General features: G+C 39.5%; 1 protein-coding gene across 1 annotated transcript; it reads left to right on the forward strand.

The window, feature by feature from the left end:
* Positions 1-1,621: 1,621 nt before the first annotated feature.
* NOA1 (nitric oxide associated 1) lies at positions 1,622-17,127 on the forward strand. Its single transcript, XM_032214003.1, has 7 exons — positions 1,622-2,904; positions 5,540-5,704; positions 6,478-6,683; positions 11,203-11,334; positions 13,260-13,376; positions 15,641-15,758; positions 16,761-17,127. The coding sequence occupies exons 1-7, from the start codon at positions 1,731-1,733 to the stop codon at positions 16,985-16,987; spliced, it is 2,139 nt and encodes a 712-aa protein (XP_032069894.1). The 5' UTR covers positions 1,622-1,730; the 3' UTR covers positions 16,988-17,127.
* The last annotated feature ends 1,235 nt before the right edge of the window (positions 17,128-18,362 follow it).

Genomic DNA, 18,362 nt, shown 5'->3' on the forward strand with positions numbered 1-18,362 from the left:
GCCGTGAATTGTAATCCGAGGACGGGCTGCATAGGGTCCAAACATTCTTCCCCTCCCCTTCTAATATGCACTGTTGTGTGCAAAGATAGCAAGAATCGCGGTAGACAGATTTTCTGGTTTCTGGTTTGGTTTAGGATTTCTCTGTTAAACGAGAAAAAGCAAAGTATCTCATGCAAATGAATGCCGCCTTGGTTTGACAGGTGACAGTTCACACAGATCGGCATTTGCTACAGCCTCAAGTATGTTTTGTTTTGGAGATTTTCAAAAATGTAGTATTTGCGTAGCTATTTCAAGAGTTTATTTTTCTCCCTGTCTTCCATAATATATCCTTAACAGGATCACTGCATTTACAAAATTCTCCTAAAAAAATAATAGTCATTGAATTCATTAACTGGAGCCAAAAATATCTAATGGGTCACACAGTCTGTTATTGATTCACAGTCTGTTACTGTTCTAGGAATAATTTGAATATAGTTGGAATTGTACACTCCTTCAGGAACAGCAACCCTTTTAATGCTCTTTAAGACACCCAATGTGCTCATTTGCTTAAGAGAAGCAATTCGTGTGGAATGCAGTAGAGTATGCAGTTAATGTGTTATTCCTAAATAAGTGAACACATTTAGTTTGAATATTCAAAATAAATACATTTGTTTTCAAAAAATGTTTACATTCGAATTTGTTGGTCGTAGATTTCTGATTCAGTTGTGGATCAGTAGCTGCAAAAAAGGGTTTTGTGTGTGTTCCAGTATTGGTTGATTATGTGCCATTAAGTCATTTTCAATCCTAGAAACCACATAAATTTTCCCCATGACATCTGTCCCTAACCTGTTCTTTCAAGTCTCCCAATTGGTACACTCATTGCCATTGTAACTTAACCCATTCACCGTGCTGATGGTCATTCTCTTCTTGTCTTCCACCTTTCCCAGCATCACAGCTATGAAGTTAGGTCTTTGCAGAATGTGTCCGAAGTAGGATAATTTGTTCCTGGTTATTTATGCTTTGAGTGACAACTCTGGATTGATTTCTTTGATTATATGTTTGTTTTCATCATTCTCAGTCATCCAGATCGTAGTTGTCCTAAAGGTGCTTTTTTTGGAGGCAACTGGACTTCGTTTTTTCTGTGAAGACATTTCATTTCTCATCCAAGAAGCTTCTTCAGCTCTGATAGGATTTGTTTTCATAGCTGTCTATGGCAGGAGTTTTCTCCAACACCAAACTTCACAGGCTCATTTCTCTTCCTATACTGCTTCTCTAAAGTCCCACTTTCGCTTCCTTTGAGAGCCCCAGCGTGGCACTGCTGAAATTATTCAAACGTTTCAAGACAAATCCGGAACTTTTGTGAATTCTGCTCATGTCTAACCCTTAAAACTGAATCCTGAACTCTAAATTTTTAAGAGAGGAATTTGAGCTTGCCTTCGGAATTTGTGGGGGCTTCATCACTTGACTTGAGACTTTCAAGAAGAGATTGGACTGCCATTTGTCAGAAATGGTGTAGGGTCTTCTGCTTGAGAGAGGGGGATTGGACTAAGTGACCCATAAGTCCCTTCCAACTCTGTTGGCCTCAAGCCCTCCAGGGCGCTTCAGGCTTGAAGGGGAGGAGCTTGAAGGGGAGGAGCCTCAGCCGTTCGCCTAGGCCTGCGCTCCTCCCACAGAGGTCGAAAGTGGCTGAAAGGCTGCATGGTTGGTGCGACTTTGGTTGTCCCGGTCCGCTCGTTTGCTCGTGGACGGCGATGAACGTCTTCCGGCGGATTTTTGCTGGGGGCCTTCCTCGCTTTTGGCGGCCGCTCCGGCTTTCCGAGCCTGCTTGTGGTAAAAGAATCGGCGCGCTGCTTTGCCGCACCTCGGTGGACTGCCCCCCTCACTTCCCACTAGGGAAGGAACCCCGTGGGCGCTGGGGAGAAGCGGCGGTGGCGGTGTCCCCCGAATTGATGGAGCAGGAGGAGTTCGTCTTCCCCGAATATATCCCCGAGGAGCTGTCCTTAGATGAGGAGAAACGGCTGGTGGAGGCAGCGGTGGTGCAGGAGCTGGAGCAGGAGCGGCCTAAGAGCGGCGGGCACCCGCAGCAGCCCCGAGAAGGACGCCAGAAGGCAGCACGGAGTCACCAAGCGACGGGGCGGCCGGACGCTTCGGTGCGGCCGAGCGGAGTGAGTTGCTCTGGATGCGGCGCGGAGCTACACTGCCGGGATCCGGCCGTGCCGGGATATCTGCCCAGCGAGAAATACCTGAGCCTGCTGGGGCCTGAAGCGCTCCTGCAGCTGGAGGAAGATGAAGGAAAACAGAAGAAGGGGGCGAAGGACTGGAATGACCCCGTCAGGAAGGCGCTGGAAGGAACTGTGTGCCAGCGCTGCTGGCTTCTGATGCACCACCACCAAGCCCTCAAGGTGGAAATGTCCCGGGAGGCATACTACAACCTGGTGAGCGCCGCCTTAAAACGGCCTCCTCGTCACGGACGCTCACACCTTGTGCTCTGCATGGTGGATCTGCTGGATCTGCCTGACTCAATTCTGCCTGATCTGTCCAAGTTGGTGGGGACGGAGTCTCACTTATTTGTTCTAGGCAACAAGGTGGACCTTCTGCCTGCTGACTCTCCAAAATACCTGAAGCACCTCCAGGAGCTGCTGTTGAAGCATTGTGAGGATGCTGGCCTTGTGGATTTGAGCCAGCCTTCTGGAACCCCAAACCAGCGTATAATTGATGTGCACCTCATCAGTGCCAAGACAGGCTATGGAATAGAAACCCTGATCTCCAAATTGCAGCAGTCTTGGAAACTAAATGGGGATGTATACCTTGTAGGAGCAGCCAACAGTGGAAAGTCGTCTCTCTTTAATACACTCTTGCATTCTGACTATTGCAAATCCAAAGCTTCTGATGTGATTCACAGAGCAACCATCTCACCTTTCCCTGGTAAGGGGGAATTAAGGCATGCTTTAATAACTTATCCTTTTCAGGAAAACCCACATGGAACATCTGAGCACTTTGTTTTAAAAAGCATTACTTAAAGGCTGTATCATGGTTTTTATTTATTTATTTGATTTTGGCCTGCTTTTATTTTTATAGGTGGAAAACATACATACCAACAACAATCATGTGAGGTAGGTTGGGCTGAGAGTAAGTAACTAGCCCAAAGTTGCGCAGCCAGCATTCATCCCTAAGGCAGGACTAGAACTCACAGTCTCCTAGTTTCTAGGCCAGCACTTTAACTACTTTATCATACTAGCTCTTCTTGTATAGAAATCCTTTTGCTGAGATGAAATTGGATTTTTCACATATTTCCACGTTTCCACAGTCAGGATGATCAACCAGCCTGCATTTATATTTCCAATATTGACACCTGCCATGGTTGGTTCAAATTTGGTTGAGGCTGTCCAGATTTTCCTTGGAGATCAAAGCTGTACTGTGTCACATACTAAATTAAACAGATCAGGGTGAGAAGGTGCCCTGCTATCTCAACGTCAAAGTATTTTTTGACTAATTGCTGTCCAAGTTTCCATGGCGGCTTCGAGATTTGAAAATTTGATCATGACAATCCATGTGTATAAGTAATAATAGGTTTGCTTCACATTTTTGCCACTCCTTTTTTATAGCTAATTGTCTTTGAAGGTGTGACTAGCCTCATGGTGCACCCTGGGCAATGTCACAGCTGACTAGTCTACACATTCCAGCTGCTGCACCTCACAAGGATTTCCCAGCAAGAAGTAGCAGCATGATTACTGAAAATGATAGTTTAATGTAAAGGAGACAATAGAATTATAGAAAGGCTAATAATTCTTGCTAGACAACTAATGGTGTTTGAAACCTAATGCTAATAATTTTAGAACAAGTGTGTTGAGAACACTTTGATAACAGCCATTGAGTTAACTAGTAAAAGATGTTACTGTTCAATTCATTTTATGGCTGTGAAGAATTCAGTCTTTCTTTAAGAAAATTTAACTTTTAAACATAACTAGGGTAAGTGTCATAGGTTTGACATAACATTTCTCAAATAAAAGTTATTCTGAGACCTCTGTTAGTCTTTATACAGAATCCCTAAATGTTTATATAATAATGTAACGAAAGCCTTATAATTTTTTCCCTAAATATCTAACAATTGCTTTTTTTCTCAAAACTGTCTTAAAACTGCCTTTCAAGTAAAATAACAATACAATAAGGTGAATCTGTCTCAACTGTTCATTGGTTTTGCCTCATTAGGTAGCACTACCTAGCCTACTGTATTGATCTCAAAAACATACAGGTAATCCTCGACTTGCATTCATTTAGTGATCAAAGTTACATTTGAAAAAAGGGACTTATGACCACTTTTCACATAACTGTTGCCACATCCTCACAGTCACATGATCAAAATTTGGATGCTTAGCAATTGGCATGTCCCAGGATCATATGATTTCCATTTGCAATCTTCCTAGTTGGCTTCCGACAAGCAAAGTTAACAGGGCAAGCAAGATTCACTTAACAACCACACAATTCACTTAACAACTGCAGTGATTTGCTTTCAACTGTGGCAAAAAGGTCATAAAATGAGGCATGCTTCACTTAACAACTATCTTGCTTAGTAAGAGAAATTTTGGGGTCAATTGTAGTTTTAGGTTGAAGAGTAACTGTATTGTAGCAGATTTAGCATTACTTGGATGTAGAGCTAACAGGAAATAATGAGATTTGTAGGCTAGAATGGAAGAAGGAAAGAAAAAAAAACAGAAGGAAACACTAGGAAAGTTGTTCTGTTCTTGTAAAGATAATTCAAGGACAAATATATCTGTCATATTTTCCACTTGGAGATGACTCTATTCATGGATTAGAAAACTAAAACTCAATGTAACTAAATAACACATTAATCAGCTGTCTATTACAAATTAACACTGGGATCTTTGAAGGGACTAACATAATTCCAAGGATTATTTAATTTAAAGTTGGGTAAAATGAATATGGTTCTCATGCCATTTTCAGTTTCTGCTATAGAAGTAGCAATGTTTCGGAATTGTTTATTTAGAGAGGGAGAATGAAAGAGCAAAATCAGTGCACTAGATTTTACTGAATCAAACTGTTTAGAGGGATGGGGGATTAATGGAGACGATAGGAAGCAAAAATATTCCTATCTCTATTCTATTGATACCACTACCACAGACCCTGGAATCATCAAACGAGGCAGGAAATCATAATGCAGCCCTAGACCAAAAAAGGTTTATCAACTGTTACTTTAATTTGTGGATATAATGATAATGTATGCTTTGTAATACATTTGACCGGTGTAAGATAAGCTGATATTATATTGATATTTCAAACTTGCTTAAAGTTAGTCATGGTTGAGGCAGGATTTGAAGTGGGAATTTATTGACTTAATATTTCTTCTTTTAACCTTAATTGCTATCCATTATCTCATTTTCTTAATAGGGACTTCCTGTAGCTACAGTTTCTTTCACGCCTCACAAAACAATTTTGTGATCTATATTGTTTAAACCTATTCTAGTATCTTAATTCTTTGCCAATTCTGTATAGACCAACCATGGAAATTTATGGATTTTATTTTTCCATTTTTTCCTCCTAGGTACTACATTGAACCTTCTGAAATTTCCAATTATTAATCCTACACCTTACAGAGTACTCAGGAGACAAGAAAGGCTAAAGGAAGATTCAGAAAAAAGTGAAGAAGACCTCAGTATAAATGAACAAAAGCAGCTGAATATTTTAAAAAAACAAGGATACTTAATAGGTAGGTAAGGCCTTTGGGAACTGTGCAAGTGCTGCAACTCACAAATATTTGATAGATCTTTCCAAAACTGTCCACATATTTAATGATCAATTAAACACAGATATTATTGCATATCTAAAATGGATCTTTTTAATTATCTGACTAGAAAATCCACCTAAATAATCAGATTAGGTGGCTCCAAATTGTTTTGGATAGTTTAGGTATTTCTGTGCACATGGAGAACCAGATTTTTCTAAATTGATTCAGAAATTAAAAATTACCAATTTGGAAACTTACCTTAATTTTCCAAAGCAAATATTTCCCCTAGTACATATGAAAAGAACCTTCAATCTAGAAGATACCACATCTATACCATGAAAATATTTACAAGAATATTTATAAGCTAAGATTTATCAGAGCACATTCCATTAATATATAGTTTATGTTATTACTATTTCCACAGTCTTTTGAGTCTGGAAGATATGAGTTTAAAAAAAAAATACCTTCCTGTATTTTTTAGTTAACTGATCAGAAGGTTTAAAAAATAGGACAAATGTTTAGAATGTACAATGGAGAGGAGTCACAATTTACAGGGTGAGAGACTGTTGTACTTAGCATCCACCTTACTTTAAAGCAGTGGATTTTTTAATTTTTCATAATGCACTACAATAAAATAAAAAATTGTATTATGGACTAATGCAATGGATGTTGCATTTGCTAGCCTCAGAACAATATATCACAAAATAACATGAATAATCTACATCTACCTGTGTATCTTTCTATTGTTGATACAGGAAGAATTGGAAGAACCTTTAAACAACCTGAAAAAAATGAGAAAAATATTGAAATTGATTTTGATTTTGAGGCATTGTCTATGAGCATGGAGGAAGAACCTTCCCCTCCACGCAAAGCTAATACCACAAAAATTGAATTGACATACAATGAAGTGAAAGATTGTCGTTGGTTTCATGACACACCAGGGATTATAAAAGATGAATGTGTGAGTATACTGTTAAATTTGTTTGATATTTCAAACAGAAATGAAATCACTATTTCAGCAGCTTCCTGTGATCTTAATTCTTCTTTGTTTTAAGTATTGATGAGCTGAAAATGTATTTCATATATGGACTGTCAGGCTACTTGGAGCATTTGTGAAAAAAAACCCATTATAAATAACACAACTATGTATTTACAAAATACTAAAAAGGCTTATACAATGATTCTATTTGTATACATAGTTGTGTTATTTATAGTTGGACTTTTTTCACAAAACTTTTTCAAAATAGTGACAACTACTTTTATTTTTCAATTTATTTTGAAATCTTGCCAATGAAAGGAAACATCTGATTTAATTTAGGTTTAAATAGCTTACACTAAGTATTAAATGTGAAATTTCGGTTACATACATGCTCTATCAAAGCCTTACAAAGTTATCATTTATCAACATCATTGTTGTAAGCTAGTCATCATTTAATAATTTGATAAATATTGCCAAGTTCAAAATACTCAAGAATGACTAAAGATGGAAAATAAAGCTTTGTATTGTTCATGGTTTTTTTTTACCATTAGCTCCACTTCTCAAAGCAGAGATAACCAAAGATCAAAGTACTTCAAACTTATAAACCTGAGCTTTCAAGTGTATTGCAGCCAGTGGTGGGATATGACCGGTATGCCCCGGTACGGGCATATTGGTGCCTGCTGGGAGCACCAGATACCGTTCAGGTACGATGCTCCAGAGGGCCCTCCTTATCTGTATTTGAGCTGATCGGGGCTTTTGCACATGCACACGAAGTATACGGCACCTGCGTGATGCTCTGCCGAGCAGCTGGAGCATCGCAGGCGGTAAGTACGCATATGTGTGCTGCACATGTGCACGTCGTGGACGCCTGGACGCTTGGCGGCGTACCAGTTGCAATGGGATCCGGAACCCACCACTGATTGCAACCCATCTAAAACATGACTTTCTTCTGACTAATATTATTTCTGTTTTATCTGGATTTAATTTTAGGTGTACTTCACTTTTATTCAACCCATTCATTGACGCTAAGTGCTAGTTGATACTGCTAGCAGACATATTGATGGCATTTTATGTCCAGCTGCCTTTATGTAAATGTTGAATAAAACAAAGGACAAAAAAGAACTGTAGCCAAAAACTGTATACCCCGTTTCTCCCAAAATACGACCTATCCTGAAACTAAGGCCTTGCCACATTTTTCAGGTGGGCAACAATATAAGCCCCCACCGAAAATAATCTCCCTGAACAACCCCCCCTCCGGCCAGGCAGAGCGTCGCTCACCGACCTAGCGGTATCCTGAAGGCGCCAAGCCATGGGAGCCAGGGGGGGAGAAAGGTGCTCATGTTGCGCACCTTCTGGATACCGCTAGGTCAGTGAGCAGTGCTCTTCCTGGCCAGAGGGGGAGAGTTGCCGGGTGGGCTCCCAAAGAGCCGGGCGCAGCCTCAGTGGCGAAGCAGCCATGAGGTGACCACGCTCATGAGCAATCGCCCGGCAAACCCCCTCTCCAGCCAGGCAGAGCGCCATTCACTGACCTAGGGGGTATCCCTAAGGAATCAAGCCACGTGGCGCTCTGCTCGCTCCCATGGCATTGCACATTCGGAATACCCCCTAGTTCAGTGCATAGAGCTCTGCCCGGCTGGAGAGGAGGGTTGCGCAAGTGCCTGTTCCGGCCCCAGTCTCCCAGCTCTCCCTGCAGGGCCAGGGCACCGCCGTACTCCGAGCATAACTTCTCCGACTTCCAAACTCCGGAACTCGGCTTCCGATTCTTCCAGCAGTGGCCAGTCTAGAAGTGTGCTCTATGGTTGTGGGCAGGCTGCTGGAAAACTCTCTGTCCAGAAGACTCTCTGTCCAGCAGCCTGCCCACAACCATGGAAGAATTGGAAGCCGAGTTCCGGAGTTTGGAAGCCAAGGAAGAAGTTATGTTCAGAGCGTGGCAGCAGTGCCCTGGCCCTGCAGGGAGAGATGGGCCAGGGCATGGTGAGGTTGGGAAGCATGCAAGCTGGAGGTGGAACACGCGCTCACGCAACCCCCCTCTCCAGCCAGGCAGAGCTCCATGTACTGACCTAGGGGATATCCCGAATGTGCCATGCGGTGGGAGCTGGGGGGTGGACACAGCACCACGTGGCTTGGCGCCTTAGGGATACCCCCTAGGTCAGTGAATGGCACTCTGCCCGGCTGGAGAGGGGGTTTGCCGGGCGGCTGATCATGAACGTGCATTGCTGCGACAGTGCAACACAGCCGTTCGCCCATGAAGCTGTGCCCAGCTCTTTGGGAGCCCGCTTGCAAGAGAGGAACCGCCCGGCAACCCCAAAACAAGCCCTCCCCTGATAATAAGGCAGAAGCCATATTTTGTGGGTCAAAAGAAAATAAGACCTTGTCTTATTTTTGGGGAAACAGAATAGAACCATAAGATAATGTTCAAGAAAGGTTAACAGGGTCTTCTGACCTAGGCTTCCTGAGACAGTAAAAAGCTCACGCTTAGTCCCCAAAACCCTCTTTTTATTTCAACGGCTATGAATTAAGTTCATTCACAGCCTGTAATGAATCACAAATAGTTTGTAAAGAGTCCGACAGAAATCTGCTACAGTCTTTTGGGAAAAGGCTGATAAACACCCATCTTTATCTTTCTTGAAACACTGTCAAAGACCTCATTGCCAATTAACTTGGCAAGGCCAAATAGAGCACAGATTGAAAACAGAGCTTCAGAATTTAAACCGACCAGAACGAAGTTGCTTCCTGCAAAGGCTCATGTGTCTTGCTCCTCTTTTATGTCTTATGGGAGGGGCCAATCATCTCCAAGCCTTACTCCTAAGTCACTCCTTTTGTCTTAACTGTTCTTGCCTTCTGGCAGCTCTGCATGCGTGCACTGGGAACAGGCTCTCCATTCCTCTGCCTCACTGATGTCTGACTCTGGAGGCTTTGGGGGCAGCACATAACTCCCAGATGGCCCTGCCCTCCTCTCTGCCTCCGACACAGAGCCCTCGTCCGAGCCTTCCCCAGACTTCAGGACTGGCCCATGTTCATCCCCAACCTCACTGTCTGACTCTGCTGCCAGCTCCGCAGGCTGCCAGCAGAACACAGGGAAGAATGACTAGGACCAATGCAATGCAATGCACCCAAATCCCATTGCTGTCAAGAATACCAGAATAACTGGCCTCAAAAGCTGTTTTGTAGTTCAAGGGGCCACATTCCCTACTGATTTGTCGGTACACCTCCTCTTTATATAGGTGTTGTGGTCCACCGGTGGCCTGCGGAGCTCGCAGCAGAGTTGGAGAGTGAGGAGGTTGGGGAAGAACATGGGCAAAATTGCATGCGCACCAAACCGGCAGTAATGCCGGCAGCAACCCACCCTTCACTCACACAGAGAGAGGGGCGGAGGGGGAGGGAGTGAGGGAGAGAGAGAGAGAGAGAGAGAGAGCTAGAGAGAGATTGATTTATATACAGTATTGACTGATTGACTAACTTTCAGCCAATCACTTTCAGCCCAACCTATCTTGCAGGGCTGTTATGGGGAAAAGAGGAGGAAGATACTGCCTCAGATATGTTTGCCCCCTTTAACAGACGATAGTGTTAGAAATAATATCCATGTTTTAGCTTTTCTTATCTTTAATCCTGACTTTTATTTCCTGATTCCTGTTAACCATTTTTCAAACTTTTAATCATGTTTTTTTGAAAAATGTTTAAACTTCCAACATTTAACTTGATTCTTAGCTTAATAAAAAATGCAATATAGTTTGGAAGAAGGTTGAGAAATATAACTATTCTGAGCCAAGAAGATTTCCAAACAATAACTTTGCTCTCTTTTATTGGGTGGCAGCTGTTCACTGAAATGTTTAATTCTCCTCATCTCATTGCATTGAAAGGTAAACATTAGGCTTTTGGAAATTGCCCATGATTTAAAAATTGTTTGCCCTGCATTATTGTAAAACTGCTGATTAACTATTGTCCTTCAGCATGCTGAATAGGGTTGTGCATTATTTTGGAAACAGAATACTGTATTATTATTATTATTATTATTATTATTATTATCATTTTGGCACTTAAGGCTGCAGAAAATTACAGTACATCTATATTGTGCATATTCATTTTTGGATTATGGCCACATGGATTACAATTCTCATTAATTCAATCGTAACTAAGTAAAGTAGGCATTACAGCACCTGAAGAGCAGCTACACAAGTATTATCTTGCCATCAGTAGTATTAAGAAGTTTTACATGCTTCACTGCTTTTTCTTTCAGCTCTACATGAAATCCCTTTTAACTGCCACACGTCAGGCTGCTTCCTTTGTTATAAAAAGTAGGATAATTGCAACTGAGTTTATTTGTTTTGAATTGTGGATTCAAGACAGTTGTGGATCCTAGCTATTGCATGAGTCTGTATGAGTGCTGTTCATCAATGCTCCTATATTTTAGCCACATCCAACATGTCATCTATTTGTGAACCCTCGTAATATTTTAACATTTCAGCCTCTAATTTTCATATGTTTTCTGATTTTCTTTTAGGTTTTAAATCTCCTAACAGAAAAAGAAATAAAATATGTTTTGCCAACCATTGCCATTGTTCCAAGGACATTTATACTTAAACCTGGAACGACTCTATTTTTGGGTGCATTGGGACGTATAGATTATTTACAGGTAAGAGTTGCAATGGGAATGCTGAACTTAGTGTAGATGATGTATAGAACAAGATATTATTTGGACTGTTTGAGGGCACCAGTAATCACCTCTCTTTTGTTCTCCTGCTGCTGAATCATTTCCATTTTATCAGAATTGATAGGGGGGAGGGGTTGCTGCTTAAATGACTTTGAATATAGCTATTTCTTTTTCAGAATCATTAAAGTCTCCTAGTCCAGTGTTCTCTTCTTGCAGTCTGTATTGAAATTTAGCTTTCAGAAATCACTCTGAACTAAAGAAGCCAGAAACAGATTGGTTGGATTGGTCTCTGGATTAGAGAATTTAGTTTCTCTTCTAACGAAGACACGAACAAGAATTTCCTCTCTGTCCCTTTGGACGAGCCCCTCTTGATGGGTTCTACCATCTCAGTGCATCCCATTCACTCCAGCCACTGCAGCCAATTTAAAAATGGGGGCGGGGGATCAAGCCACAGAACTAATTTTTTTTTTAAAAAAAAATCACACAGCAGACAGGGAAACCGAAATTAGCCACCTCACTATTGACTTCATGACCAGTCATGTCCCATCTCTTGTGGAAGGATGTGTGGCATCTGAAGACACTGGCTATTGTATTCTCTGGGAAGCTTCTACAGAGAGTGTCAAGCCAAAGGGGAACATGCAGTGATTGGCAAGTAGAAAAGTGGGAAAAAGATGTTTTGAAGCAGCAGCTGGATAATACTTTTGTGTACACCTAACCAGCTACCACCGAGTAGCAGCATCAGGAATTCCACATGTAGAAATAATTTCAAGTGAAGACCAGAAAAGTACGCACCTGCAAGGAGGGGTGTGTGTGTTTGTGTGTGTGCAGTGCAGAATACAGACAATAGAAGCAATCCCAAACATACCAACCATATCATCTGAAAGAAGGGAGTCATGGAAACATATCTTTTGTGAGGAGAAAAGTGATGTGGCAGTTCTAGCCTAACCTACCTCTGCAAGATAGCAACCTGGGTTTCTCCTTCAACATTCATTAGACATTACAAAAATAGACAAAGAATTTTGCAGATGCAGCATAATCCTGCAGAGATTATAATTATAATAGATGTGCAAATCTCTCTAAGAATGTTTAATACATTTTTACCTGGTGACCAAAAACGTGTAATGAATGTACTGTGTAGCAGTTTTGGTCACTGATAACCGCACACACACCTTCCCAAAGTATCATATAGAATTAAAAGTCTATAAAGAGGCATTCCACACAGAGAACATTAACAGAATAGGGATGGAAAATTAATCTCAGTATTTCGTTGTACTTTTTTTGGTTATGTGATTCCAAGAATACAGTTGGCACTGCCATATGGCTAAAGTCAGTTCCCATAACTGAAAGTTTTATCTCAAAGGACAAGAAAAATGTTTTTGGGGGCCTTGCTTTCTCACTAGAAAAGGAATTAAGCCTTCCCTTTTGGTCTATCAAATAATTACCTTGGTAAGATCAACAGCTTTTTGCTGTGAATGAGAAAATGAATGTGAAGGACAAAGAAGAAGGATGGAATACCAGACTATGACTTGTTATGACTCATTTTATTCAGTATGCCAATATCTTACATTGCTTTAAAATTATTTGGTCTTCATCCATATGAATTAGAAGAAATGTTTTTCCTCAAAAAAAAAACACACCTAAGCTTATTACTTCATTTTTAAATAGGATAATACAGAATAATAAACTAACACTACATTATTCCAATAAAAGTTGAATAATTCAGCTGTGGGGACTAAAATGCTTTTGTTTTACTATGAAGTTCATTTACTTTATTTTAGTAGACTAGCAGCCTTCAGAAGCTAAGTTATCATTACACTAGTTAATAAAGTTGGTTTTTAAAACTTAATTGAAAAGAAATACTGTAGAATTTTTCAAGCAGTGTAATTTTCAAACTTTTTATTCCTTAGGGGAATCAGTCCTCCTGGTTTTCTGTTGTGGCCTCTAATTTGTTGCCGGTGCATATTACCGCCACAGAAAAAGCAGATGCTGTCTATCAAAAGCATGCAGGTCAACCACTACTAAAGGTAAGCCAGCACTTATGTACACTGACTGGAGAATCTGTTGAGCCTTGTGATTCTCTCCGTTCACAGGCATTCATTATTATGCCTCTTGGGACTTGGACAAGAGAAGCTTTGTTCTGTTGTTAGACAATACCATGACTGTGTTGTCTCAAACAAAATTTCCCTATCTTGGTGGTCTTCCACTTTATGCAAAATGATAATAATTTTGCACATTGTGTCTTTCCAATCTCTGGAAAGATAGTAAAAAGCAGCTTTTATGTACGTTCCAGGTAAAATATAATACAAAGAAAGAATCACTAAGTAGGTTCATTGACACTCATCCTTTATGTAGAAAAGTAACTCTCACTACTGTCAAGATGCAGTCCTTTGGTAAATATTGAAACGTTTCCCATGCATTGTTCTCTGCTTATGAATTACTTAACAGGGTTGCATGTTCTGTTGAAATTGGCAGCTTTTACCCACAAAACAACTTAATTCAAAGATAAGTTTCAAGTTTAAGCAAATTTAGTTCATTTCTTCTAACTTAATTATATGTTGGCCTGTGGGGAAAATCAATTTTAGATGAGTGGAATTGATTAAAGCAAGTTGATACATAGAAATATAAGGCCATCTTGTTATCTTTTTAGGATAATCCCATACATTTGCAATGAGAATTTATTTATTTTTGACACTTGGCATTCTCAAACTGCCCCCTTCTTTCAGATAGTAACCTGAAATCCATTACCTATAATAACTTGAGACCCTTTACTTATGAATATGTATGCTGACATCATCTATTAGTTGTTCTAGTGTCATCCCATCTTTCTGGGATGTATAAACATGAGTGCATCCCTTTGTTGGATAGGGTTTCCTCTCAAAAGTCTCTGGAGTGAGTCCCACCAGCACACGCTGTGTAATAAACACTGCAGTTTAGCTTTGATTCTTCTTTTGGAGTTCTGCATTTGATTTCACAGGATAGCAGGGTTGGTGTCAGATAGAAGAAATCAGGAACTAGGATAGAGTTCAAAAATACTACAAGTTTATGTAGTAAACTACTTATACACAAGGAATCTGAATTACTAACAGTGAAGGTGAATTGGCGTCAGATAAGTCAATGGACTTCAAGGGAGATTGACTTGGGTTTCTTACAGGAGTGTAGACACTCCAAATTGATGATGCATTTGATCCAACTCTTGGGCTCAACCTGGTCATCTCCTACAGTTGGCCCAATTTCCCAAACTTAGGACTACCCGTGGTAAAAGGAGAGTCTTGAGATATACTCTTGTAAGAATCAACGTCTGTGTCAAAATGATATATTATACTTTAAAGTACAGAATTTATTAGTCTTCTTTATCTTTCAGTATTCATCACATTTGCTGTTTGGGCTATCCGCTTTATTTTCTTTCTGGCATATTGCAATGTTTATTTCAGTAGCTTTATCTTTTTGTCTCGTTTTTTTCATTCTGTTAGCTGATTTTCATTTTTCTCTGATCACTTCAGCCATATCTCAGATGTCTGTCCATCTTCTTTTTCCATTATCCTTTTCACTCTCATTTTAACTGCTTCTGAAATTCTTTAATCTTGTCTTCTACCTTTTTTGTCCATGTGTATTCAGATGTAGTTTTCCTCACATAAAAACCCACCATTCATCTACTGCTTCACCTAAATCGTTTTTTAGAGACGCTCTTGCAATTTCAATGCTTTTTTAAATCACTGGGCTTCCAACTTTTTCTGTTTCTTTTGCTTTCTACTTTTATTGTTTTGTTTTTACATTATAAAACTGAAGGCAGAAATTGATTATAAATAGTATTTACCTGGTATAGATACTTACGAAAATTACTGAAGTGTTATTAAAAGGTTAAAGTTCCCCTTGCACATATATGCTAGTCGTTCTCGACTAAAGGGGGCAGTGTTCATCTCCGTTTCAAAGCGGAAGAGTCAGCGCTGTCCAAAGATGTCTCCGTGATCATGTGGCGGGCAGGACTAAATGCCAAAGGTGCACGGAACACTTACCTTCCCACCAAATGTGGTTCCTATTTTTCTACTTTCATTTTTACATGCTTTCAAACTGCTAGGTTCGCAGAAGCTGGGACAAGTAGCAGAAGCTCACTCCGTTACACAGCTCTAGGGATTTGAACCGCCAACCTTTCTAATCGACAAGCTTAGCATCTTAGCCACTGAGCCACCTTGAAGTGTTATTACTTAGTGTATAACTTGCTGATTAGCTTTGTCAGATGAATCTTAATTTTTATTATTTAAAAGACTGTCTTTCTAATTTGTAACACAAGGTTCCAATGGGAGGTGAAGAACGAATGAATGAATTTCCACCACTTGTTCCTCAGGAAGTGATGCTGGAAGGAATTGGGGTGGATGAAGCAATAGCTGACATAAAGCTCTCTTCTGCTGGTAAAGTTCCTCAATTTTTTTTTTGAATAGGAGACCTATTACAGGTAGTGATTGAGTTACAACCACTCATTCAGCCATCATTCAAAATGGTGCTGAATGAGGTTTTACAGTCTGTGAAGTTGTGGCCCTAGCAGTGCTCCAAGGTCATGTAATCACAATCTGGGTGCTCAGGTGCCTGGCTTGCAATTATGACATCACAGTAAGCCCCAGCGACATCATGCTTTGTGACCATGTCAGTGATATAGTGGCTAGTCCCAATTACCATCATTCAGCAAGGATACCCGTATTCCAGATTTTTGAATGAAAGGATATCTTTCCCAGTCGCTGTATTCACAATGTGAATCCATATGGGATTGGAGTCAAAAGTGATCCAATCTTTTACTCTCTTAACATAAGAAGCATCTTCTCTTCAGCAAATAATTCTGAAAGAAGTCCAAGCAGAATGTCTAAGTTGCTAGTTGTTTGGTGGGAAAGTATTTTATGTCACCGAGCAGGGATTTTTTTTTCTATCAGTAGAATTTATTTTATGTAGTAGTTGCTTACACTTCTCTATGAATTTGGCATATGGCAACAGGAAATTTAGGATTATTTTCTTAAGGATTAGGAACATTTTCCTATAAATTGCCTTTGTGGTTCCCATTGTTTTTCTATCCCATACCTGAAAAAGAGAGTACTCTCTTGTCAGACAAGGAAATACTGCAATCTTTTAGTTACACCACATGAAGGGAGCAACCCATTTTTACAATACTGTTTCCATTTACTACAGAAAAAGAACTTTAATACTTAAGACTAATGTTTGGTCTTGATTTTGTTGACATTGTAAAGTATTGTTCTGAAGGCTTTTTGGATAAACACTGAAGATTTTTGAAAACAGCTCTTGCTTTTGGTCCTAATGTGGAAATTAATATGACTCCGTTGCATCACTCAAACTGAAGTTCACAGTAAATCAAATTAAGAGTTATTATTTGTTTAGTAATAAAGTGATGTATTTCCTCTCTGTAGGTTGGGTTGCAGTTACGGCTCCTTCAAATAACAAAATGCAATTAAAATGCTATACTCCTGAAGGAACACTGGTAACTATACGGAAACCACCTCTGCTGCCATACATTGTTCATTTGAAAGGGCAACGTGTGAAAGGAAGTTCAACCTATAGAACTAAAAGACCACCTTCCTTTGTGCAAAATTTAAAATCTAATAAGGAGAAAAAAATAAAATATAAGGTTTTATAAACAATGGAATCCCCAGTGTAATTTTTTTTATCCCAAAACAGCAAATGGTTATTTGTTTACAAATAAAGATATTCATTTTCTTATTGTTATTTTGTTTTGGTAAATTGTCACTGCACATTAAAGGTTATGTTTACTTGCAACTTTGTGGTTACACTGCAGTCTATAGTAGTTCTTTCTATACTTCCTTTTCTTTAAAAACCAGTATTCTTTTAAGCTTTTTTCTAGTTTTGGTAGACAAATATTGCTAGAAAGGAAAGATGACCTCTTACAACTCCAACTATATAACAAACTTTAGGAAATTTTCCTTCAGGTTTTAGAATATTTTATCTACATAAATTAACTACATCTGTGTAATCCAAAGTAATTACTTATTACAAATTATTCCCAATCTTTCTTTAAAAATGTTTCCAAAATGTAGATCACATTAGTATAAACAGCTGTAAATAAATACAATACATATTTTAAAACAAATTGCTACACTCTTTTTAACAAGGCAGTTGTCAATCAAAGGGGACAGAGCAATATTATCTAGGCAGGCTTATGTGATGATTGTAACTTGCTTTCCTCCCTCTTATATCTGAATTTCCTTGAAAACAGAGACCATGGGACTGATCTGTGACACTTTACAGACACTAGTAACTCTGCGTTATTTCACAGAACTGAGAAACTCAGCTAAATAAATAAATGTACTGTATTTTGAGATTCAGTTGCTTCCTAATATTCAAGACATTTTGCCTTGCTACCAACTACAAAAATAAATGAATGTGGCTGCCAAAGTAAGTGTAAGTGTGACTCAGGCAACTTTGGCATGAAATCTGATAAACTGCTTAAGGAATGAAGCAGGGGAAAATTTATTGGAGATGAGATCCAAAAGAATATGCCAGAATTTGCTATTTCATATCTGAATTACTTAACTTATTTTACAGGTATGGGACTTTCTTAGAGATACTTACATTACAGTAATTCTTCACCATGGTAGCAAATACTGTGTAGAATGTTACTGTGAATATCACATGAAGAATTTTCTACAAATAAAATTAATACAAGTCCAATTTTAACTGGCTTTATTACTCACGGAAAAATGATTATGTCATTCATACCCAAGATAATAATCAGTGGCCTCTTAATCCACTAGAGCCCTCAAAAAAATGCCACCAAAGAGAAAAATAAAGTAAATACCCTTACTTATAGCAGAAAAAAAATACAGTTAAGTCTGATTGGTTAAAAAATAAAATCCAATCCCTATAACGAGAGAATTGGGAGAGAAACCAAACCCATTTTCTTTTCCATCTTTTTTTCCACAATTGCCTAGGTGTTAAAAAACATTTTGCCATTGAAGTCTTCAATATGATACTTGAAAGAAAAATTATTACAC

Source organism: Thamnophis elegans, chromosome 3, assembly GCF_009769535.1.
Source record: "Thamnophis elegans isolate rThaEle1 chromosome 3, rThaEle1.pri, whole genome shotgun sequence".
In the NCBI taxonomy this organism is placed as follows: domain Eukaryota; kingdom Metazoa; phylum Chordata; class Lepidosauria; order Squamata; family Colubridae; genus Thamnophis; species Thamnophis elegans.